We start from the raw sequence: 26160 nt of genomic DNA, 5'->3' as shown, positions 1-26160 counted from the left end.
TTTGTCAAATGAATTTGCCCTTTCTGTTTCAGGGTTAAAACTTAGACTTTAAACATAAGTATGTATTGATAACTACAATAAGCAGTATTTATTCCACTGTACACTATTTAAATGTACAATCTGTTGTATATAGACTCCTGCATTTACTTGGTCACTCACAACCTTCTCTGCAACATTTAGCTTATTGTATTTTATGTATATAGTTCACTTCTCCTGCATACAGGGGTGAATCCGAAAATTATACTTTTATACTGACATTTCTTTCTTTATTCATTATTTGTATTTAGTCTTTTACCAGTTATAATGAAATATTTAATTCTCCATACACTCAATGTTTGTTATCTTGCCCTTTAAATAGGTGAACTCTGCTGATCAGCCACGTATCGCCACGTCTTCGCGCATGCGCAGTGCCTCACACTTGTGTTCCGGGGTCGATCTGTACACTGTAGAAAATCATCATTGTGTACCTTTTTCATTTTCTATTCACGTCGTTTTTACACGGACAACTGAAGGGGGAGTCTGGGGGATTTATCGGAAGGAGAGACGCTTTGAATACGGCACCGAGAGATGAACTTCTTCAGAGGAGTGATGGGGGGACAGGCCGCCGGGCCGCAGCCCTCCGGAGCCGAGACGGTAGGAAACACCCTGGATAACCGGAGCTAACTGAGGCTAACTGAAGCTAACTGAGGCTAGCTAACATTAGCACCACAGGGTTCCAGACGCACTGACTCCACACACGTCAGCATTTAAACTCATGTTTATACACGCAGGGTGCATTTATATACCTACATATAACACCAATAATTACATGTTAAGAGACGGAGGCCTTCCTAAATCAGAACAACGAGCTAGTTATAAAGCTAATAAGCTAACGTAGCATACCTGTCAGTTAGCAGCAGGCTGTCTGACATGTCTTCTGTTTTCTCTACGTTTAGCTATAATGAATGGACAATAATGACTATAAGGAGTATCGGCTGTTAACTATATCTTTATCTTCAAATTACATCCAAGAATACACGAGCTAACTATGTTAAGATCCAATTTAAATGATATTGTAGTCATCTCTAGGTTCCCAATGTCCTGTTCTTGATATAAACCAACATTTGTAGTGATTGGTAAGGGCTTTTTTTGCACTTCAAATTGCAAACGAATGAAGGAATATGGGATTTTAAAATACATTTCAATCATCACAACCTGTTCAGCCACTCAGTAGATATCAATGTCTACAAAAAAAAAAGAGATACAGATCATGCCAAATTTGAGGGCGTAGGTTTCAATTAGCATGTCATCATCAGGCTGTATCTGTTGGTGGATGCTTTTAACATTTGACTTAGATACATTGATGAGATCCTAAAACCCTTTGAAAGATCCCGCTAATGTGTCTTCTTAAATTAGATTAAGCTTGGGAATTCATCACCCTGGGAACATATGGGATGCAAGGCATTTAGTACCACTGTCCCTCTTGCTATGCTCTTCATATATCTCTGCAATGAATTTAGCTTTCACTATCACTCGATCTGATTACAAACTTCTCACATAATTGGTAAGCCTATAAAAAGGTAGCCTATCATCACCATCCAAGGTCCAAGGTGACTCCTCAAGGTGCTTGTGTTGTTCAGCATCTTAGGATAATCTATTTCCAATGCCTTAAAAATAAATTATGGAGTATTGCAGCCGTTTTACAATTAAGTAATTCTGTAGACTAATGTTTTCCAACTGGCTTGTCTCCTAAGACCCTAACAGTATGGCATTTGTTATCGGTTGAAAATGTATGGTAGTTGGGACCGTGTAAAATAAATAACACATTTCCTTATCCAATCATTTGCAAATATTAGAGGAATGCATTTATTTTCATTTTATGACTCCTGAGAACAAAAATCAACCACATTTTTCATGATGCCTTGTAAGACATGCTTCTGAAGTAAGGGAAAACATCATGTCCGCTGATATGCAAAATACAACCCATCGTCCCTATTTTAAGTCACATAAAAATATATTTTAGGCCGTATATGAGGCCTGCACAAATAATCAAGGATTTCTTTCTCTACAGATCCAGAAGTTGTGTGACCGGGTAGCCTCCTCGACGCTACTAGAAGACCGCAGAGATGCTGTCCGGGCCCTCAAGTCCCTCTCTAAGGTAAAACCAGACACAGTTAATCTACTACATTGTGCACAGTGTAATTCAGTCCAATGCAACAATGCAATACATTTGACATTTATGGAGGTAGAAGCTGAATTGGGTTTTACTGAGAGTGTTTTACATTCTTTGTCTTTCAGGCAATGAAATAATTTCGGAGAACAATATACAAGAAACACCTCTGTATTAAACAAATTCATTTAAAACACACCATTGTTACCTTCTAAAAGATTGGCTTTATAGCAGTGCTGTAATATTTGAATGCATCATTTTTCATCTGGATTATACTGGCTGAGAATATGATAGGCTTTTGGTTAAGCCACATTACAGTATGGATGATTCTCACAAGGTGTTTGGCATACTTACTTTTTTTTAAATTGCAGCAGTAGCTGTCATCAAAGGAGAAAATGGCATGTAAATGAATTATGATATTTGTAAATATATTCTCTTCTGTCATGGATGATTTGTCAAACTCTGCTGAATCCTCTCAAAGCTGCCTGTGCCACATCAACCATGAGTAATGTGTTTTTCAGGCATGAATAAGGGGTTTAGGAGGCACAGGGTTTCACATTATCGCTCAGTGGTATCAGTGCTGATCAAAAACACAGACATTGATGTGTTGACTTCCTGTATTTTATAAGAAATACGGTACAAAGTTCATGATTTAGTATTATTCAAATATTACTGGTAATTCGAAAGCACTAAGATTTAGTTTGAGTCCAAAAACATTTCTTATCTGCTACTACTGCAAGTGACCTCCCATGAAACAGTTGTTTTTAATAACCTTTTCTGTTTGTACAGTGAACTTTCGTCCTATTTTGTTCTCTCAAATTTGTATTTAATCTGTCTTTTATTTAATATTTTATATATAACTTTTAATTGCCTTGTTGTTGTAAATCACCTTAAAAATCGCCTTGCCTTCCATTTGATCCTTTCTAGAAATATCGCATGGAAGTTGGCACACAGGCGATGGAACACTTGATTAACATTCTGCAAACTGACCGGTATGATACAAATATTTCTATTTTTCTACAGGCACCTTGTTCTGATAAGAGTTAATAATGCGACTTGTGTTTGGTTTATTCTCCGATCTTTCCTGTAAATGGAACAGGTCTGACTCTGAAATCCTTGGCTATGCTTTGGACACACTCTACAACCTCATCTGCAATGATGAGGAGGAAGAGCAAGGTATTTAACCCTTCCTCACTTATCACCATTGAAGATAATTCTTCCTAATTGTGTGACTACAGTAACCGGTGGTGACGGAGCCATTATTTTTTGCATGTGTAAATAAGTCGAGTTCATTTCAACTGGACACAAGTTAATTTGCATTCCCCTCCTCTGTTCACTCATGATGAATGCTTTGTGTAAAGATTCTCTCTTTTCTCTTCCATGTTTAAACCTACAGATGAATCAGAAGGTAAACATCTTTTAAACTGTGCATGACGCCACCCCCCCCCTCCCCTAACCACCAGCAGCACTTCAATCATCCATTGTTTTTGGGGTTGGGAAAAGAGCACGTATTGTTTACACCTGCTTCTGTACACAGAGTTTTATTAGCGGATGAAATTCAAGGCTGTATTTCTGATTGTTGTCTTGCCATATCTTCGTAAGAGTCAGTCAGCTGATTCTTCAGGTTGGTTGAAATAAATGCTGGCTTTTGGGTGAGGCTTTAAACTTCCTCTTCCCCCCTCGCACTCTCAGACGCAGTAACCCCTATCCCTGCCTCAGGGAAGCATAAGAATGTTTCCATGCCTGGTCAGTACTGAAAACAAGCTTTTGCAAATGTAGTAATTAAGCTGCTATCTAACTAACTGCACTAAAATGGGTTGAAACTGGAAAAGTGAGTGGAAGGTGTTTTGGGTGGTAACATGAGTGCTTCACTAATCACTTCCCCACACCTCTTGTCTGTTTACGTGTCATATCTTGTCGCCCCCTTGTTTCTAGAGCTGTACCAAGAAGTCTAACGCTGTGTCACAATGTTGACTGAATATGTTCTGCGCAGTGCATGAAGGATAGTCTACGCTACTATTATTAGCATTATACTATATATAAAATCTGACTTGTGTAATCCATTCATCTTTCCATAATGCTTGAAGCCACGAAGGGAGGCGTGTGCCTGTATTAACGGGCAGTCTAGCAGCACTCGTCTCTGAATACATTTGTATCTCCAGGAAAAGGAAGAATGTACATCTAGTGAAAACAGCCCTTTATTTGATCCATTGGAAATATAAACATATTGATTACTGCAACTTCTAATATACATTTTAAATGTCACAACATTGTTTTTGGATGGAAGCAGAAATCTTAGAGAAAGAACAAGGTATGTCCAGATTACTAGGTGGGTATGCAATTAATCTGAGTGCAGTGGGGTTTCTCACCATGTTGTTACACTAAAAAAAAAACTCTCCCACGTTAAATGTTAAATTCCCGTGTGTACATAGTAACCCTACTGAGCTCCCCCTGTTCACCCTCCCACCCAGCTGTCCCTCATCCCCCATTTTTGTTTCCCTAAAGGCGTGTTCACAACTATCACCCTGAGCATTTGCACATTTCTCAAATGGCTTTACATGTTCCTTTTTAAAGTCACAATTCATTAGCAGAAAACCACCAAGTCATTTTGAGAAGATCTGATGAAGCGTTCTAACTCGGGCTCATGGTTATGAACAAACCAGCTGGTCCCCTCACTGCACTGCTGCTGTAGTGCTTATTGCAGCAAATGTTATATTTCATTCTCCTTCACAGATGAGGCCATGCAGAAGCAGTCTGATGACCTCGGCGCTCAGTTCACCGAGCAGTTCATTCAGGACCCCGAACACATCACTCTGATTCTCAGTCTGCTGGAGGTACTGAGAGAGTCTTTTTGGTTTTTTATTTGTCTCAACGCAGCCTGACACATTTATGCATTGATGTGTTTTATTTCTTAGGAGTTTGACTTTCACGTACGTTGGCCCGGGGTGAAGCTGTTGACCGCTCTCCTGAAGAACCAGGGGGTCCAGGTCCAGGGGATTATTCTGGTCAGCCCCATGGGTGAGCGTCTCCTCTGCACTTGTGACCTGTTTAGAGTTATCAGGGGTTTACTCATCCTCTGTTTTATATAAACACATCTCTGTCCTTTTACTGAGGGCACCTGTTCTCTCTGGAACAGTTGGCAACTCACAACAAAAGATAGTCAGATTGTCAGACAGTATTTTTTAAATTGCTAAATATTTTGTGTTTTAGATAAACCAGTATTTCATCAAACCTTTTGATTCATTCATTCGCAGGTGTTTCCAGATTGATGGACTTATTGGCAGACTCTAGAGAAGTGATCCGTAATGATGTAAGTATTTCAGTTTAAGCTGACATTTTGTTATAAAACGTTTATGGAAACCTGTGAAACTGATGCCATGTTTAGACTTAGTTTAGCTCTTTGTGCAAGAACGCAGCCATCTCATTCGGACTTTGAAGCCTATCAAAATACCAAAGTATATAATAAATGACTATACAAATAATTAAAGGTAGGGTAGGTAATTCTGGAGAAACCAGCTTGAGTGCGATAGAATTTGAAAATACACAGCCGGGGAAAATCTGCCACTTCCTTACAGAGCCCCTCCTCCAACACACACGAACAAGCACATGACCAATGAGGGCACGAGATAAGTTTGTGCACAGATGGAAGGCTGACAGGCAGGTAGGCCATCCAGTTACTTTAGCCGGGCCGGCTCAGATGATTGGTCGTGCTTTTTACAGCGCCACGGCTTCCACATATGATATTTCTTTACGGATTTTTTGTCAAAGCACTTCAGATATTCAGTGCTATCTGGATGTTAAGAGCATTCCATGGAATATAACAAAAAGTGTATCTCGAGCCGGTTTCTCAAACTTACCTACCCCACCTTTAATTTCTTCATGTGTAATACAAATTACAATGCTAACCAGCAAAACACTTCCTTGACCACTTGCATACATGCATTGTAACAAAAATGTGCATTTCTTTGATGATAAACTCAGGTTTTAAACTGTACTTCCTGATATTTCCTGAACCTTATACAGTGTGTCTGAACTCTAACTGTAATTCAAAACTATTTTTACAACTTGTATTTCATTCCAACAGGGCCTGCTGTTGCTTCAACAGCTGACCAAAAGCAATGCTGCGATTCAGAAAATCGTGGCATTTGAAAGCGCATTTGAGCGTCTTCTAGACATCATCACAGAAGAGGGCAGCAGCGATGGAGGTAAAAGCATTTTGAAATATGAAAAATCCAGTTTCTTGACATGAAACCGTATGAATATTGTTTTTCTTGTGAGTTATGTTCTGATGCACATCCTTCTCTGCCTGCAGGTATCGTGGTGGAGGACTGCTTGCTGCTGCTGCTCAACCTGCTGAAGAACAACAGCTCCAACCAGAACTTCTTCAAGGAGGGCTCGTACATCCAGAGGATGAAGCCCTGGTTCGAGGTCGGGGATGATAACTCTGGCTGGTCTGCACAGAAGGTCACCAACCTCCACCTCATGCTGCAGGTAACGCAGAGCATTCAGGCTGACATGTTTCTTCAAACCTTTCACAAATGAAGCGAGCAGAACAATGGCCTTTTGTTTGCTATAACACAATGTTCTGTTCCCAGTTGGTGCGAGTCATGGTGTCTCCGGTGAATTCCCCTGGAGCCTCAGCCAGCTGTCAGAAGTCCATGTACCAGTGCGGCTTGCTGCAGCAGCTGTGCACCATCCTCATGGCCACGGGGGTGCCTGCCGACATCCTCACTGAGGTAAGGACAGAAAGCAATACCCAGTACACCCAGAAGAAACAGTTGTTTAGTCAGAAGGATCGGCCCCTTTTGAGACATACAACATTCCTTTTTTTGCTTATATTTATACATTAATAAATAAAGGAAATGCATAAATAAAGCTTCAATTATGAAATAAATATTCAGGTACATTTAAAAGCAAAAGCAATACCCACCAAAATAATCATAATTAAATAAACTGATTTGAGAAATGTCTTTTTGTACTAATTTATTTTCTAATAAAAACCAGTGCTTAACACTTTTAAAATTAACCTGCACATTTATTGATTTTAGATTCTCTAATTATTTTAGTTGTTTAGATTTTTTTAATATGTTATAAAGGCAGTTTTAGTCCTCCATATTGATCCAACTGCTTTTTTTCAGACCATCAACACTGTGTCAGAGGTCATCCGGGGGTCACAGGTCAACCAGGATTACTTTGCATCCGTCAACGCTCCTTCAAACCCACCCAGGTAAGAAACATCCTGAGACCTAAAGCCCCCACTTTCCATCTGATAGTTAACTAATCCAACTTGAACTTCCTCTGCCCATAGACCAGCCATCGTGGTGCTGCTCATGTCCATGGTGAATGAGAGACAACCGTTTGTGCTTCGCTGCGCCGTCCTCTACTGTTTCCAGTGTTTCCTGTACAAGAACCAGAAAGGACAGGGAGAGATCGTGGCTACGCTGCTGCCCTCCACCATTGATGGTAAGTTACACCGAGTTGAGAATTTAGAAGTTCATTTTCAATTTCTCCTGACAAGACGTTGATCATTTCCCTCGTACCAACCGTACTTCAGTTGTTTTATATGTTTCAAGAGTGCAGAGTCTTAAAGCCGCCTTTTTTTTTGGAGTTATGCTTTGAATTCAACACTTATAAAACACTGACAGGCTGTTTATATACAATAACAGAATTTTTTTGGAAAAAAAGATGCTACGATACTATTAAATCTAAGCACTTCACTCATAGAAATAGGCTTTAAAAAATAATAATTATAACATTACAAATAAAATACTTAATTGTAACGAATTGGCTTTATAGAGTGCTACTGTGACGAATCCTAAAACCCGGAAGTAAGTTAGCATTTTACCACTTCCGGTTCCTTCGACAAAACCAATGCAATTTCTCCATAGGATTTTGGAAATAGCTCGAAATAAGCTCTGTGGAAAGTAGGGTAGACATGGGGAGATTATCCGGCTGAACAAAACGTGATCCGTCTCTTACATTTGTGTTAACCACAGAACTTTTTAGGTCTTCCGGGTTTTAGGACGCGTCACTGTGGCACTCGATTGGTGGGAAAAGTTACAAATATGTGGTTCTTTAGCTTTTGAGGTGTAATACTATATTTATATTTCTTTAAGGTTATATCATTTCTGAGATGTTGAACAGTTGTTTTTGTTGTTGTACACTATGCACATAAACACATCTAAATATGACTGAATAATGGGTAAATATTGCTTAATTATTTGAAGTATGTACAAAATAATCCGTTACTGACTGGCTCACATTTCTCCCTCAGCCAATTCCATCTCCGCGGGCCAGCTGCTGTGCGGAGGCCTGTTCTCAGCGGACTCTCTCTCCAACTGGTGTGCCTCCGTGGCCCTGGCCCACGCCCTGCAGGACAACCTCACCCAGAAGGAGCAGCTGCTGAGGGTCCAGCTGGCCACCAGCCTGGGGAAGCCCCCCGTCTCCCTGCTGCAGCAATGCACCAACATCCTCTCACAGGTAGGAAGAGAACACTTAGCTGCAGGAACGAAGAAGAGGTTACCTGTGTGTCTGGATAGGAAGGATTCTGGGGCAAATTAGGGTTACAGTCTATGGTTAATACTGAAGTGTCAACAACGGTGAAAAGAACGGTGTAACGTTATGTGGTTTTGCAGGGAGATAAGATCGCCCGGCGGGTAAGTAACGCTTGTGTGTGTGTGTGTGTGTGTGTGTGTGTGTGTGTGTGTGTGTGTGTGTGTGTGTGTGTGTGTGTGCGTGTTTTGTGAGTGTTTGGGCAGCATCTAAGCTGGTTATTTTGGCCTGGCATCTGTAGTAGTGGTCTTGTTGGCCCACATGTTTGGGGATCTTGCTTCCCTTAACTCTCTACTACTCCTCATTCACCCCTAACCTCCGGTTTTGACCCCTCTCTTCCTCATCAGGGTGGCACACTAGTTGCTCTCACTGTGTGCACTAGTGGGGAAGTACACACATGGACAGCCAAGCAGCTTGTTTGTTTTTTGTGGGTTTGTCATCCTAACACCTTTTGAGCTGCGAGTGGTTTGTTTGCAAACCCCTTATCTGTGTGTTCAGGAAGTTTGCTGCTGCAGCTTCGGGGCCTTTTCCTGTCCAAGTGAGAGATCTCCTCTCTTGTTTGTCTGGTTCCTTTTCTTACATGTACCTGCTTGCAAATGCAGGTGCCAGAAAAAGTGATAGTTATAATGATTAGTTAAGTATCCCCTGTGGGTTCAGGTGGTTACACATATATTAATGGCTACAAGATGAAGGTTGAAGTTATTCAACTCAATTTATTTTTTCCTGGGAGTTTCTCAGTTTGCATTACTCTCTTCATGCCTCCCTTCTTCCTGTTTACGCCAGTTATGTCTGTAGTGAAGGAGCAAAACCCAGCCCCCCTCGGACCTCCACCTTACTTACTTTGTCATGTTCAGCCAGCCATAAAAGATAACGAGAAGCAAGCACCAAGGCTTCATGTAGCTACGCTGTAAATGTATTATCTCTTTGATTTACACACGGCATCTATTACACGTCTGTCCGTCCTGGGAGAGGGATCCCTCCTCTGTTGCTCTCCCTGAGGTTTCTCCCATGTTCCCCTTTAAACTGAGTTTTTCTCTGGAATTGTTTCCTTGTACGATGTGAGGGTCTAAGGACAGAGGGTGTCGTGTTGTCATACTGATATTCTGTACACACTGTGAAGTCCACTGATATTGGGCTATATAAATAAACATTGATTGATTGATGTAGGGTTGTAGTTCATGCCAGGCGACCAATGACAAAAAGGGTCTTTGCAAACCCACAAAGGATGAAAATGGCTTCTTGGAATTACACTTCCTCGTGGGGGAGGAGTCTGAGTGCAGGAACTCGAGCAGTATTAGATTAGTGTGGCATCAGGAGACGTGCATTACGGAAGGAGCTGACCCCGAGATTAAGCTCTATGCTATTTGTCATGCTGACTGCAAAGAATCAGATTGGTTACGGGGGGGAGGAGCACGGACATCCGGTAGTTATATAAGTCCTGATCCTTTTATGTGAAGCAAACAGCAGATGTGGATGTGTCTTTATTTCTCTCTCTTGAGTCTTTGACTTTAGTTTTAGTTGGTTAGTAGCGGTTGTTTTAAACACAATCCACCGCACAAACACTTACAGAAGCACGGTGTGTACTTTGTTTTTTTGAAAAAGGCAAATGTTTCTGAGTGAATGCTCGTGGTCTTGTTCCTGTCTATTTGTTTTCCTCTTCATTTTTGCATTGCATCACATTTGGAGATTAAACCTGAAAAGGTGATTTTGTACGTTTTTATAGTTTCTAATGCTGATAAGTTTTTCTCCCCCACCTTCATGGCTCAGATCTTATTACAGATGCTCTTCTGAAAGCATGATGTGCATTAAGTGTTGATGCACCAGCTTGTTTGCAGCCTCACCTACTGTACAGTGTAGACATGACAGATCACCTCTGGCTGGGCAGTCTGCGTTGTGGATGGAATTTCATCATTTTTAGTCCAACTCCATTCAATTCATCCCTTTTTTTACTTTTCCACATTATTCTGCATTATTTTTCTGTATAAAAGCTGACTTTTCTTAACAACCAAAGGGACTCCTGTCTATCACTTTTCTATTATTACACTTCCTTTTGTGTTCGTAAAAGCACATTCAGTGGGTTTTGCTTTGCACGTGCTGATAGTTGGAGACACAGTAACAACGTTGTGTTACTTGTATTGCCAGGCATCAGTCGCACACACAATTCAAATTGGCAACCATAACATTAATTGTGTATTTTTGGAATCAATATATTGTATGAGTTTTGTGTCCGAGTGTTTTGTTTTGTGATAACTTTAAGAACTACTAACGGTTGATGTGATTGAAATGCTTCCATTGAGGAAATGAATGGGTTTACCTAACCACTTCCTTCTTTTGTTGAATATTAATCTGTTTCCCATTTCAGGATGGGAAGATTTGACTTATTGAGAAGTGTGCTAACTAAATGAATGCTTATTTATTTTACCATCAACTCATAATCACAACCTTTGTTGCCATTTTTGATCAGCTTATCAGTTTTCCTGAATTAAATATACTGTCAATAGTTTTGTAAGATTCCTGCTGCAAATCATGACTTGCTATAAGTAGAATTATAGTTATTAAAACATTAGTGGTAAATCTGATGATTTGGTTTAAAGTACGTACATTCTGTTTCCTCTTTGCCTTAACTCTAAGTGTTTTAATATCTCCAGAAAATAACATATTTTGACTTTAATCAGTATTTTTACTGTCACTCAACAAGAACATTTATTACCACATTTATTTGTATTGTTGTTGTTTTTCGTCCACAGGGCAGTAAGGTGCAGACCCGGGTGGGCCTCCTCATGCTGCTGTGCACCTGGATCAACAACTGTCCCATCGCTGTCACTCACTTTCTACACAACCAGGAGAACGTTCCTTTTGTATCCTTCAAAATAATTTCAAGCCTATCGAAACATTTCATTACAATACATATCTGTATTTCATAATAAATATAATATTAATACACTTTATTTATATAGCACCTTTCATGCTTGACGCAGCCCAAAGTGCTTTACAGAGTATGACAACAACATCACAATGGCAAATGAGGAACATGATTAGAATATGTTAAAACAATAAAAAGATAGGTCTTTAATTTACTTTAAAAATTCCAATTGAGGTTGCCGTTCTAAGATTTAGTCATAGTTGTCTTTAAAAAGTAGTTTTAAACTGTTCCTTAATATTAATATGAATTAATTTCAGATTGACTCATTTTGAAATAATAACTTTGGAGGAATTCAGTTTAATCTTCTTATTCGGATTGAAGGTTAATGGCCCCAGAAGAGTTTTTTTTGCTAAATCAGTCTAAAACGGTCAAATATCACTTGTTTTGCATCAATCTTGATACAGGGTACTTATTATATGTTGTACTTTGGATTCCTAAAGCTTTTAGTCTACTAACCCATCATCCAAGGTTAGTTTTCACTATAAGTACAACATATATTTTGGACGGACACTATAATTTACAGTTTTTTACCATGTTCAATCGGAATTTTCTTTAAAATAAAAAACATCTATATTAAATCTGACTGTTCTACATCCAACTGACAGGTTTATCATTACTTTGAGAAAAAAGATTATTAATTTAACCCTTTTAGAAGGGAAGATATGGTCATTTGTTCTGGGAATGTCATTTTCGAGCCTGAAACCTGAAAAACAGGTTTGCGGCTTAAGATGTTAAATAGTATTGTGTGAGTGTGAGCCTGTGTGGACCCTTGACTCTGACTCTGCAGCTGACAGCTCAGATCTCAGAGAACTTGGGGGAGGATGAGCGGCTGGTCCAGGGTCTGTGTGCGCTGCTGCTCGGCATCTGCATCTTTTACAACGACAACTCGCTGGAAAACTACACCAAGTAAGTGGTGTCCTCACGCACACTTTAGAATGCTCCCCTAAACACAGTTGCATGATCTGCAGTATACTCCAAACCCTTAGTTCTCTTACAGTTCCATATTGTGGATATTTTTGGCTGAATTTCTCATTGAGAATAAAATATCTCTGTGATATGTTCTTTATATACAAGTACAGTCTGAGACTCTTATGAATGTGCAAACACTATTACAGTTACGCACTTAGACAAATATTATATGGATAAGTAATCAAGTTTGTCTAGAATTGTTCCTATGCACCGATGCTGAAGTTATACAAAGTTTAGATATTTTGAATCTGTTGAAACAAGCTGTATCCTCTTTAAGCCCTGCCATGTTGTCTCTGTCCTCCTCAGAGACAAGCTGAAGCAGCTCATCGAGAAGCGGATTGGAAAGGAGAACTTTGTGGAGAAGCTCGGCTTCATCACCAAACACGAGCTGTACTCGCGGGCGGCCCAGAAGCCTCAGCCTGTGTTCCTGTCTCCGGAGCAGATGCTGTTCGACCACGAGTTCACCAAGCTGGTCAAAGAGCTGGAGGGTCAGTCGGAGCCTCTTCCACACAGCCAGCAATAGTTCATCTGTCATGGCAGAGTTTAACTTTGTTTTTTACCCGCTGCTCCAAACAGGTGTGATCACAAAAGCAGTTCACAAATCAAGCGAGGATGAGAAGAAGGAGGAGGATGTGAAGAAGACTTTAGAACAACATGATAATATCGTAATGCGGTACAAGGACCTGATCCGAGAACAGGTAAACAAAGATATTGAAGTGACTGTTATTTTTGTATATATTGATTGTTGTGCTTTTATTTAGTTCTTAATGTCTGCATCAGGGTTTCCGCTAGGATTTTGTCTCGCCGGTCAAATGTCCGGAAATAATGTATTTTACCGGACAAATTCAAAACTTACCGGTCATGTTTCAATAATAAGAATTGTGTAGCAGAGTTTCCGTTGGCAGGTAATTACCGGATTATAACCGGATATGCTGATGTTTAAAAATCAGTTAATGGGAGTCATTTTTATATTGCTTCAGTTTATTATCGTAACATATCGAAAAGTTCAGATTCATTTCTCAATAAATAATTCCACAAACAACAAACAACATAATTATTACATTCAAACAGTAGACCAAGATAACTTGCCATAATAACACGGGAGAAACAGATCCTCTCTCTCTCTCTCTCTCTCTCTCTCTCTCTCTCTCTCTCTCTCTCTCTCTCTCTCTCTCGTGACAGCCGGTCAGTTTCTCATGCAGCTCGCTAAACAGTGGGCGGGGCTTCAGGTGATTATGCAGCAGCTGATCTGATCTCTCTCTCGCGTCCGGTTATATTTCACTCGCGTTTATTTCCATATCGATCAGTTCCAGCTCTCCTGATCGGCCTTTATAGAGAGCACCGATCAAACTATTAAGAGTGAATATCGGCCGATAATGACCGGCAGCCAATCGGTCGGAGAATCCCTAATTATTACCGGACATTTTGACCGGCAGGTTTTGAATTTACCGGTTTTTAATCAATTTCACCAGCTAAAAATTGGTAATTACTGGCTAACGGAAACCCTGGTCTGCATATGTATAAATGTGTGTATATATAGGTATATACATATTTGCACACATATTTTTATTATATTTGTTTTTGTATTGGGGATTGTGGGAAACGGTATTTCTGTCTGTCAGTCAAACAAACTGGAAGATTGACAATAAAGTTGACTTTGACTTGACTTGACATTACACTTTTTGAGCATGCTTGGGTTTTATTTCGGTGTATATGATGTTACTTATATTTGATGTTCGTGCCATTGACGGTTTGATTGTGACTGTGTGACCCTCAGGATGCTCAGATCCAGGAGCTGAAGGAGCAGGTAGGGACCATGACGTCTCAGAGCGAACAGATGCAGACGACGGTCACGCAGCAGCTGTCCCAGATCCAGCAGCACAAAGACCAGTACAACGTCATCAAGCTCAAACTAGGTGGGTTCGTCTCATTGGTTGACAGGTAACAGGTGTTTCTGTCCGCTGGGTAAAAGTGCTCTATGTCTGCAAAGAAGAGGAATTTTCTGCAATAGAAAAAAGTATTCAATTACATTTCCGGGTGATATTTTTTTTTTTTCTTTTAACAACCCAGTTCTTGTTTCAATTTCTTTGGCCACCGTCCATGTTGATGATAACATTTTACAGCTTCATTGCTGAGATACGACGCACCAGGGATATGCAGCGACGTCTCAAGATAGTTTTCCAACATATTTACTCAACAACTATAACATGTACAATCACAGAGGTCTGAGAGGGAAAGAATAATATTTTGGAGGAATACACTACTCTAAAGGATTAATAACTTTGAACTATAATTAACTATTACGTATCCTTAACAAATAATCATTACTTAAATAAAACCCCTAAACCAAAACGTTGAATAAATAAATAGGAATCTCTGCCTATGTTTCCAAAAAAGTGCAATTTTCTGTACAATCACCACGTTTGAAAAATGGTTGGATAAACCATGCTGTTTATTCTGGCATCTTTTTGGCCTACTCATTGGTGATATACTTATGTAAACAAAACTCAACAGGGTATAAACACAACAGAAAAATGCTGTTCTACGCAAAAATTATTATTATTATTACGGTAAGCTCAAACATAATTATTCTGACAGGGCTCAAGGCTGATATATGGAGAAATAATGAGTATAGAAATCTGTATCTACCTGAAGAATCCAGTACCGATCCGGCTATATTATTGTGTGTGTGTTTTGAACTGTGTGTTTCACCTCCAGGTAAGGACAGCCAGTCTCAGGCGAACAGCCAGGCCGACTCTCAGGTGAACGGGCTGCAGACGGAGGAGCTCTCGCAGCTCAGAGAGGATCTGGAGGAGCTCCGGCAGCAACACACACTCCTGCAGACACAGCTCAGTGACAAAGACGCTCTCATCAACACCCTGGTTAGTAATGTCCACGCACAGTGTGTGTTTGTTTAAGCTGTAAGTGTAAGCTGTACGTTTGCCAAACAGCAACAGAGATCACCTTCAAACACCAGAGTCTGATTTAGTGACTGCGTACAAATCATCACAAATACAATTGACTTTATTACACAAATGGTGTCTTGTTTCCTCCGGGCCTAACACACAAACAGACTTAGAATAACAGATGACTTCAAACCACACCGACACTGTCGTGGTAACAGCCAGACAACATTACAATAAAAGAAAAACAACTACAGATTTCAGGCTAACCAAAACTCCTTAAAACAACATATACATTCTTATGACAAAACTTCTAACCATATTCGTGTGAGGAACCCTTTCCACGGGGAACCCTGAATGCATTGGAGCTGTATTTGTCCATGCTCAGAGAGTAATAGGTATTTATTTAGTTGTCTATGTATCATCAAAGATACTTTCAAAGCCAACAAGTGAAACATTTCCAAGTACTCCCTTCTTAGATGTGAGGATCTGCTTGCATTAAAACACTCTAACATGTTATGTGTCACCTTTTGGCTCTGGAACGAAGCTGTCATTATAATACATTAATACACAAATGTCTTGACTTCAAAATGTACTTCTAAATGTAGAAGTAAAAGCCTCTATAATCAAATTCATGTGCAGCTTAATTTAAAATGCAATATTAATTATGCTATAATGTTATTTCTTTATCCATATGTTAATAGGGGGATGTGTCTTGCTGGTGTCACATAACAGTTATATTAAACTGCACATTTATTTAATTATTGAGTTTTTTTTTGGGACCCTTATTTCTTTATAATAATAATAATAATAATCATAATAGCAGCTTTAGTCTTCCATTCCTCGGGAACTCCCATAATGATTTTTTCACATTTCTATGACATTCTATCGACCAGGTATAAGAAAATAATCAGCAGATTAAATTAATTAAATGTTCTTAAAGGCTTAAACTGTTTTGATTGTTATTCTACAATTGGGGTTTTACTTTAATCATCTTACAGAAAAAAAGTGCATCATTAATTAGAGATGCTCCAATCGCCATTTTTGGGGCCGATCGCCGGAATCAGTATCGGCCCGGGCGAGTGGGCAGGGCATATATATATATATATATATATATATATATACATACATACATACATACATACATACATACATACATACATACATATTGTGATCTTCCATTTAAATCAGTGGTGTCAAACTCAAGGCCCGGGGGCCAAATCCGGCCCGCGACTTCATTTCATGCGGCCCCACAAGAGCTTGCAAAGAATATCATATGTGTATTATACAGTTACATGCCGCTTTACAGAAGCACATTGCCCATAAACTACATACCCCACAATGCATCTCAAATTAGACTTTTTTTCTTCAGAATTTGGCTTTTCTTTTTAAATCATTTTCTGACATTCTTACTGAAGAGACTTGCAATTATTTGCCCTAGACTTCTGCTTTCAGACGTAGTTAATTATGAAGTTATTACCCTTTCCGATAATAATCCAATGCAGAGGCAATCATGTAATATAATACATTATTTTATATATATTATATATTTATATATGTATATTTATATAGTCTTGAAGTTACAAACGGCCCTTTGAGTGCAACCATGATGCTGATGTGGCCCGTAATGAAATTGAGTTTGACACCCCTGATTTAAATTGATCTTTAAAATGTAGTTAATGGAGCTCATTCACTGGCGCTTCCACAAACAACAACCAACATAATTATTACATTCAAATGAAGTACATTATTCAAGTTTACATTAACTTTGGAGAATAACACGTGAGAAATGACGGGAGCCTATCTTTCTCCCTCTCCCCCTCTCTCTCGCCCCCTCTCTCTCTTCCCCTCAGTATCCGTCTCATGCAGCTCACTGATCCAGTAACGAGTGACCCGACGGTGAAGAATAAATATATTTATAATTAGTTTAGCTTGTTCCAGAGGTAGATCAAATAGCTAAGTGTGTTAGGTCTAACTCTTAGAGTGTGTGTTGCTCTGCTCACCGCTCCGTCACAACGGGTGGAGCTGCAGGATTTCTGCTTCACACACGATGCATTCCGCTATTTTACTGTCTTTTTCGGACACCTTAAAATACAGCCAGACTGGTGAAGCCATTTTGGCGAGCTTGTTTTGCCGCGCACAGAGAAAAGTGTATTTTACGTCATGTGATCGGCTCTCCTGATCGGCCTTTAGAGAGAGCACCGATCGATCGGCAGAGAGTGAATATCGATCGGAGCATCCCTATCACTAATGTTTCCTGTGTCCTCTCTGTGTTCTCTGTGACTGTAGAGATCAGAGACAGCAGAAGGTTCGGCAGCATCAGACAACACAGAAATGCTCAAGGTGAGATTCATCACTGATACACTGTTTCCCCTTTTAGAAACATAAACTGAATTTTTCAATAATAATGTTTGAAGGATGAGGCTGGCATTATTATTCATTTCTGATTTCATCTTCAACTCCCATGAAAGATGGAAACCTTAGTTTCGCATACTTGAAATGCTTTTGGATTACTTCCCTCTATGATCGTTGAATACCAAAAGAGATACCCCTTGAGCTTAATCCTTTCAGTTAATCAATTATGTTTATTTATTTAATCGTTTATTTGGCAGGGACAATGCAGAGTAACGAACACTTAAAACATTAAAATGTGTCAAGCGTAACAGTGCCAGGTTTAGCTTTGAGCTCATTTCACATAAAACATTTAAGAAGTTTACATTTTACAAACATAGCAAAAACAAAACACATGATATGCAAAAAGTACAAAAGCAGCACACACAAGTATTTATGACATGGTAATACAATATAGCAGCTACGACATATAAAGTGCAAGAGGAGATTCCCCTGTGTTAAAGTGCATTTAGCGGTGATTGCACGGATGTTTGTTTCTCAGCCATTCTTTGAGTTAAATGTTAAATGCATTTGAAAGTCTTTGACTCTCTGTGTTGCAGGAGCTTGATGCTCTGAGGAGTCAGGTCCATTCCCAGGCGACAGAAATCGACCAGATGAAGGCGGAGAGACAAGAGCTGCTCCGGAAAGCCGAAGCTGTGGTAAATATCACACAAAATCACATTAAATACCAAAAATATCACATCATTATTGACAGATAGTAAATGATTGACTGGTTCCTCTCAGTCCTCGGAGGCGGTTTCCAGCGGTGACGGCTCGTTAGACGCTGCCAAGATGGCGGAAATAGAGAGCAGACTGGCAGCTCAGACGAGCGAGACAGAGAGACTCAAGGTGTGTAGGAAAGCTGTTTGTTAATATCTGAGCATGACTGTGAAACATCACCTTACCTCGACCAATTGACTTCTAATATTACTACACCGATTGGCTTCTCGCCTTTTAAAAACGTTGTTTATTGGGTTTTTTCAGCAGCATACAGTTACTCTATCAGAGCGTGTATCAAAAGTAGGTAAACAAATCTTCACTTTATAGAAAATAAGTAGAGTAACAATGTAAATACTGGGCAAAAAGATCCCACACAGACAGAAGACCTCCATCCATCCATCTTCTCCCGCTTATCCGTTGTCGGGTCGCGGGGGTAGCAGTTCCAGCAGAGAGCCCCAAACGTTCCTTTCCCCTGGCCACATCAACCAGCTCTGACTGGGAAGGCGCTCCCAGGCCAGCGAAGAGATATAATCCCTCCATCTGGTCCTAGGTCTACCCCTCGGTCTCTTCCCAGCTGGACGTGCCTGGAACACCTCCCTAGGGAGGCGCCCAGGTGGCATCCTAACTAGGTTGAAGGAGGAGCGGTTCAACTCCGAGTCCCTCCCGGATGACTGAACTTCTCACCTTATCCCTAAGGGAGACACCAGCCACCCTGCGGAGAAAACCCATCTCGGCCGCTTGTACCCGCGATCTCGTTCTTTCGGTCATGACCCGTCCTTCATGACCATAGGTGAGGGTAGGAACGAAAACAGCGCGGTAGACAGAGAGCTTTGCCTTCTGGCTCAGCTCTCTTTTCGTCACAACGGTGCGGTAAAGCGACTGCAGTACCGCTCCCGCTGCTCCGATTCTCCGACCCATCTCACGCTCCATTGTTCCTTCACTCGAGAACAAGACCCCGAGATACTTGAACTCCTTCACTTGGAGTAAGGACTCATTCCCTACTTGGAGTGGACAGTCCATCGGTTTCCTGCTGATGATCAGCACCTCCAAATCTGAGACCACAGAAGACAAACAGACATACAAAAACAGACAGACAAAAAAATAAAATAAATAGAAAACCAGTCAGCTAAAACCAAAATGTCAATAATAAGCAATAAATGTCAGGCTCTCGTCTTTTCCAAAGTATAAGCTTTTTCTCCAGAGTCAGGTTCTCATTGTTTGTATTTATGGATTATTCTCTCATCATTCATTCCAGGAGGAGTCGAAGAGTTTGTCAAAGAGCCGGGTGGATCTGGATCAGCAGCTGGCCGCAGCCACCAGCACGGCGGCCATCTTGCAGACGGAGAAGGCCCTGCTGCAGACGGAGGTGCAGGAGTCGAAGAAGGAGCAGGACGACCTTCTGATGCTGCTTGCCGACCAGGACCAGAAGATCCACAGCCTCAAGCAGAGGCTCAAAGCCCTGGGAGAACCGGTACACCATCAGAATGATATTTATCTACAATTATCAACAGTTTAAATCCTTAATGAATCGACATGTTTGATTTTTACTGCTGAAATGTAGATTGAGGACACCAGTAAATGGACTGAAAATGACCCACTAGTTACACTTTTAGTCCCCTAATTTTACATCCACGATCTCGTCCAAATGATTCTAACTTATGTTCAATCAGGAGAGACGGTTTTGATGTAAGTAGAATACATATTTATTGCCAGGAATACACAAATGAATGTAATGGAGTTTTGGCGATTAGGCCCCGTTGTGCAGGAGTATCATTCGGGAGGGGAGAACCGATCCGATGAAATCCCCCGGGGTCTAGACACTGGTGGTGGTGAATAGATAGTTAGGTCCGGTCTGAAGGGGAGGGGCTTAGCTTGACCCTGGATTCAGAGGGACAGGAGGTGAAAAGGGGTGGAGGAGGGTTGCGTCTAGTCACCTGAAATGACAGCTGTCAGAGGGGGGAGAGCAGATTTAAAAGGTTTAGCGGAGCGCTGTGATAGGCTTGTGAGAATAGAGCGAAGTGATTGGTTAAGCTGGGGAGCGACGCACCCGATCACTTATTGAGAGGAGAGAGAGCAGTAACATGGAAATAGTAAAAGAATGAGTAAAGAAGGTCTTCCTGGTTGAACTTGTGCCGAGCTAAATTAGCACGGCCAGCTGATTTAAATAGATGTTGTCGCCACTTCTCGAAAAGGGTACCGGTGACTGAAGAAGCTGCAAATAACCTTTTTCCAGATAGTGGGTTTAAAAAGCGTTGCGAAGTTCTCAGCATGACTTTCTCGGAAATATTCATGTTTAATTATGCAACGACTAAATCTACCCAACGTCCTCTATATTTAATCATTTATTTTATATATATTTATAATCTTTATCGTCCGCTCCCAACTTACCCAGTGTTCTGAGGTGTTAATGTTTGAGTAGCAGAGGAGATCTTTACACCAGGGGTGTCCAAACTACGATTTGGCCCCCGGACCATTTTTAATCGGCCCTCAGCAAATTAAAAAAGCATAATGACTGAAGTATAATAAACTTCTGCATGTCTTTATATTGTACTTCTTAAATATATATGTTCAAATATATTACACAGTATTCATGTGTTAATAAGCCCAATTTTCAAATAAATTCAAGTTGAAAACATGTTTAAACAAATCTAAGTTGATAGAAAAAAGCCCAATGACAAATGTACATAACAAGCTTGAAATATACCTTTCATATTTCCGCTTCTTATCAGCAATTTGAAGCTTCTGTTTTAAGGAATGAGCTGCCAACTAAATAAATGAAACCCCATGGAGAGCTGGGATGTAGGCTATTTTTTTCTTACAGTATTTTCAAGTATCAAGAATAATTTACCTACATTGGATTGATTTTTCCAACTTATAACTGAACTTATGAGGCAATATACCTCACCTCTAGTGAGCGGCCCAGCCCTTCGTATATTTGTATATGTGACCCTCTGTGAACCGTATATAGGCACGAAATATACTAATAGAAATACGTTGCTTTTAAAATCGTTCTGTGTGACACGAAAAAAATGCGAAAATAGTGTTGGTGAACACGAATCAATAGATTAATTTCGTGACTGTGTTGTCCTCTCAGCTGTGACGTGAGTGTTTGCTATAGTTAGACTGTGACTCTGTCCTCACAGGTGGACGATGAAGACGATCTAGACGCCAGGGACCAAACAGACGACGATGAAGAAGACGATGATGAAGACGAGGACTAGAGGGAAAACACTGAAAGAAAAAGGAGAGATGGGAATATTTGTCTGTCAACAGGCAGAAAAAAGAACTGTGCAGAAACACAGCTGAGAAACTGAAGAATAGGACTAATATATTGAAGCAGTTCCTCCCCTCCGGCTGCCATGCTATCGTCATCTTTCTTTTACTCACTGTCACATGTTAGTTATTTTTTCCACTGGTTCAGTTTTCAGTGACAGCAAATAGATGTCAGTGCATTCATCTCTGCTACTTTTATCGTCAGTTTGTGATGGATTTTACCAGTCTTGTGTTTATTGTAATGTATTTTCATATAGTTTGTAATCACAAGAACGTAGACGCTAAGTAATTATTAATACACGTCATGAGTAAAATTCAGAGAGAAGGATTTAAAATGTAGCAAAGATGCATCTGTAAAGAGGTTAAATATTATTCTCATTTTATCATTGACATACAGTTAGGCTCAGCTGCAGCGTGGCACTGTGCTGCTCGCTGCCATCAGTTTCACTATATTTCATTATGTTCATTTCCCTTTGACGACAGAACCAACCCGCTCTACAATATGCTGCAAAACACTGACAGAAAACATGTCAAGACAAAAAAAAGGAGATATTTTTGCAACTTTTTGTCCAGTACTGGCATCCAGCTTCTGTATTATATTGTGTAACTTATCAGTTTATGAGCCACATTGAAATGAATAAAGAATCTATCGGTCTGAATGTCTGAATGGAGGGATAATTGTAGATAAATTAAATTTTACTAAATCCACAAAGAGACTTATGTGTTTGTATTTTAGAATGATTGATGTCTGATATGAAGGGCAGATAAGTAAATGTCTATAAATAGGTATCACATTAAAAGAAATATGATATCTATGGATATCTTTCTGGTATTGTCATTCACTTACAAACAATGTCTTGGCTGGTTATGATCCCTGACAGAAATTACCAGAAAGATATTTTATTTGGTTGTTTAAAAATGTTTCTTTTATTGTTCATTTTAACAAAAGAAAGACAAACTCTTCTAATTCATCTGTGAGAAAAACATGCGTAACGGATTGTTTCTAGAAACAGGAAATATCTAAATGAGTTGAGCATAAAAGTCTGTGTTTAGTGCCAACTTCCGGCACTTGAACTACACTTTTAGGGGATTCACTACAAGAACACTGACTTGTGTTGGAATAAAGGGAAGAAAAAAATTGCAACATCGAACAAATGATTTCCAACCTTTCATTTAAGTATTTTGGCAAGAAATAATCATGCCCCCACATGAGGAAATATGTTATATAATATTTGATTTGAAAAGCATACAATCACAAACAGTGAGGATTTACCCTACAGTGACCATCAACTGGCGGCCCGCGGGCCAAATGTGGCAGGCCAGACATTCTCATCCGGCACCCGCTGTGGGGCGCTGACGGAGTGGTTAGTGCGTTCGCCCCCCACTCATTTAGTTTTTACAACGTCTCGTGAGTAATGTGCAGTACCGGAGTCCAACAGAGAGGCAGCAGCTGCGGGACAGTAGCCTGCGTGCTGCGTAGCCTTCCCTGCCCCCCTGCCCCCCTACATGCTTCCACATTTTCCCAAAGGCCTCAACATCTTTAAAACTCTTTAAAAAGTATAACCTTAAAGAGGGCCAGTGGGGATTTTCGAAAATATAGATTTCAGTCTCACATTTTTCATTAAAAAAGCTCCTCTGAAAAATGGATTTCTGTTAACACATTTGAAGACTGCAGAAGCAAAACTTCAGCTGTGTTCATGAAGAATGTTGCTCATTAAATGCCGAAAAAGCTTGTCCACGCAGTTCAACTATGCGACTCCTGAGACCGATTACATAATTCCCACCTGGTTCAGGTAAACCACGCCTAGAGGTAGTCTGAAAACTCCTGTTGAAAAACATCTCTTTCCTGCAGCCCTGCCCAGACGACGAGGCACAGCAGTTTGAAAAAATGGGGAACTTGTGTGAAGGAATTCATTGTAAATGTATTAATCACCTGTGGCCGTGTCCAAATCTAGCCAGAAAGTTGACCTGCAAAACACTTTCTCTGCTCACAAACATGACGTCTCGCTGGGAGCAGACGAGTTTGTTGAATTTGTGAGTGACAAGTAGTAATGAGGAAGCTTCTGTGGATAAGGTTACATACATTTTCTGAGGTGAACACAGCACCTGAGGCTCAGACAGGAAGTGACTGCAATTATTGATAAACTCCTTGCACAGGACAGACACAGAGGAGCAGTTTACTGAACGGGTCTGCTGTGAAGAGGTGGCCAAATGCCAGAGTGGCTGTTCAAAGAATCTCCTCACATTTCTTGGTGAGAAATCACAAACAATACACAATGACCACAACGATAAAAAAAAAAACATCCAAAGAGAGACAAAAAAAATACACAAATAAGTAAGACATAAAAAGATCACTAAGAGACTCAAAATAACATATTGAGCAAAGATTTATTACACAAAAAGAGACGGAAAAACTAGTGATGCAATGCAATCAAAAAAGGCAATAAAAAGACACATGATGTTCCCTGATGAAGATTTTCGGCTGACTCAAGTCAGAAGTTGTTATCATTACTAATAGTTTATTATATTATGACTATTTTATTCTCAGCCAAAGATTTGTAAATCAAATTAACCAACGTTTTCAATTGAAACACGCCTGCTTCCCATTAATGAAAATGAAACAATGTTAATTGTCACAAACCAACTGGATGCGTACCGTATCTTTTGCAGTTTAATGCCATTCTGTCTTTATAAGTGAAATTATGCAATAAACGGTCCCTCTGCTGTCATGGATCCTCCTGTGATGGCTGTGTTCCAACACTAGGGGGCAACACACAGCCTCAGATGTGCTCCATCTCTAACTAAATGACTTGTTTGGGCCCCTTTCAAATATCATATGAGGAATGCAAGAGGGATCGAAACAAGCTGGTGCTACAATTGTTTAAATTAAAGATACCTGAAACTCACTTGACATTACTTTAAAAAAGTGTGTTACAGTTTGGGCTTCAATACTCAATTATTAGAGCAAGTGACAACGTTTTTACAATGTAATGTTTCTCACCTGGTGGCTTATAATGTAAATGTTGTTATCTTAACATTAGTCCTCTATATCTGTTTGAATCTATGCAAATACTGTACTATGTGTTGTGCAGTGAACACTTCAGGGCCTTTCGGCAATTCTGGCCTGTCTGAGAACCGTGTTGCCTTCAAGTACCTATCAAATACAGTTCACACACTAGTCCTTGAAAGCTTCACTGCTGCACATCAGTATTCTGTGCTCCAGGTTAGCTGGTTTTTATTTGTCCATATTCAGGCACAAATTAGCAGCTAGTTTGATTTGTTTGTCTTTGTGATCATTTCAATTTAGAAAAAACAACATACACAAACAAATCAGCAATTAAATCCCATGCTCCCCAGCAACTAAATGAAGGATTACATCACAAGTAGGTGACATGTGAAGATAAACTGTTTGCGTTACAATGTTGAAAACAGGGACTCTGACCTGGTGGAGTCCAAGGCACCAATGGTTGTTTCACATTTAGCATTTTTGATACTGTCATCTTTAAAGGGGGTTTCATTCAATAAGAGCAGCTTTGGACAATGCAGCACTTTAATATCAAGTAGGTCAGATAAGGTTGTGAATACCATTTCCTAGCAATTAAAAACCCCGGGGCAATTCCAATGTTCAGATAGTGTATCAGTTTGTTGTTGAGGTTTCTTGTTCTGAAATAAATAACAATAATTTAGATGCAAAGGTGCAAAAAAAGAAGCCATTAAGATAATAATAGCAACACATTTAAGTATTCATGTGTATATAGAATTAAACACAAACCAATTCTACACTCCAACAAATGAATAGAAAATAACAACAAGCTATATATAAAATACAAATATATACAAGATACAAATAATATAATAAATGAAATAGAATAAAAAAGAATTCATAAAAAGGCATAACCCAAAATAAAATAAAAACAATGATAATAATAATAATAATAATAATAATAATAATAATAATAATAATAATAATAATAATAATACAAATGCACATTAACATCACTGGTGGAGATTAAACATTTATATATAAAGATTGCAAATTAAATCAAGTTTAACTTTTACTTTATTGGGGAAATCAGTTTATATTTGCACTAAGATATTTCTCTCTTTTATGGTTGTTGTTGTCATCATCCTTGACGCCTCGCCCCTCCCTCCTCTCTCGTGCATCCTGTCCTCGCATCTCTCCCCATCCTCCACCCCCCCCCCCCCCCCCTCCTCCACCCTCCGCCCTACCCCCCTCTCCCCTCCTTCCCCCCCCCCTTCTTTTTTTCACGGTGACTGTG

The 26160-nt window shown here is 39.9% G+C and overlaps 1 protein-coding gene across 6 annotated transcripts; it reads left to right on the top strand.

The window, feature by feature from the left end:
• The first annotated feature begins 383 nt into the window (after positions 1-383).
• On the top strand, positions 384-22592 carry uso1 (USO1 vesicle transport factor). 6 transcript variants are annotated; one of them, XM_079645148.1, is made up of 27 exons: positions 384-633; positions 2051-2137; positions 3077-3141; positions 3249-3325; positions 3546-3557; positions 3842-3895; positions 4883-4983; positions 5065-5167; positions 5404-5459; positions 6234-6354; positions 6462-6640; positions 6745-6885; positions 7288-7376; positions 7458-7612; positions 8424-8629; positions 8785-8805; positions 11449-11559; positions 12412-12530; positions 12900-13081; positions 13170-13291; positions 14371-14509; positions 15312-15475; positions 17786-17839; positions 18448-18546; positions 18632-18736; positions 19863-20078; positions 21751-22592. In XM_079645148.1, the coding sequence occupies exons 1-27, from the start codon at positions 568-570 to the stop codon at positions 21826-21828; spliced, it is 2922 nt and encodes a 973-aa protein (XP_079501274.1). In that variant the 5' UTR covers positions 384-567; the 3' UTR covers positions 21829-22592. The 6 variants fall into 6 exon arrangements, with proteins under 6 accessions (XP_079501274.1, XP_079501275.1, XP_079501277.1 ...); XM_079645149.1 differs by lacking the exon at positions 3546-3557; XM_079645150.1 differs by lacking the exon at positions 8785-8805 and having other exon boundaries at positions 385-633.
• The last annotated feature ends 3568 nt before the right edge of the window (positions 22593-26160 follow it).

The sequence above is a fragment of the Notothenia rossii genome (genome assembly GCF_949606895.1).
Source record: "Notothenia rossii genome assembly, chromosome: 1".
Taxonomy (NCBI): Eukaryota; Metazoa; Chordata; class Actinopteri; order Perciformes; family Nototheniidae; genus Notothenia; species Notothenia rossii.
Note: the sequence above shows the minus strand (reverse complement) of the source record. Positions and strands in the feature narration are given on the sequence as shown.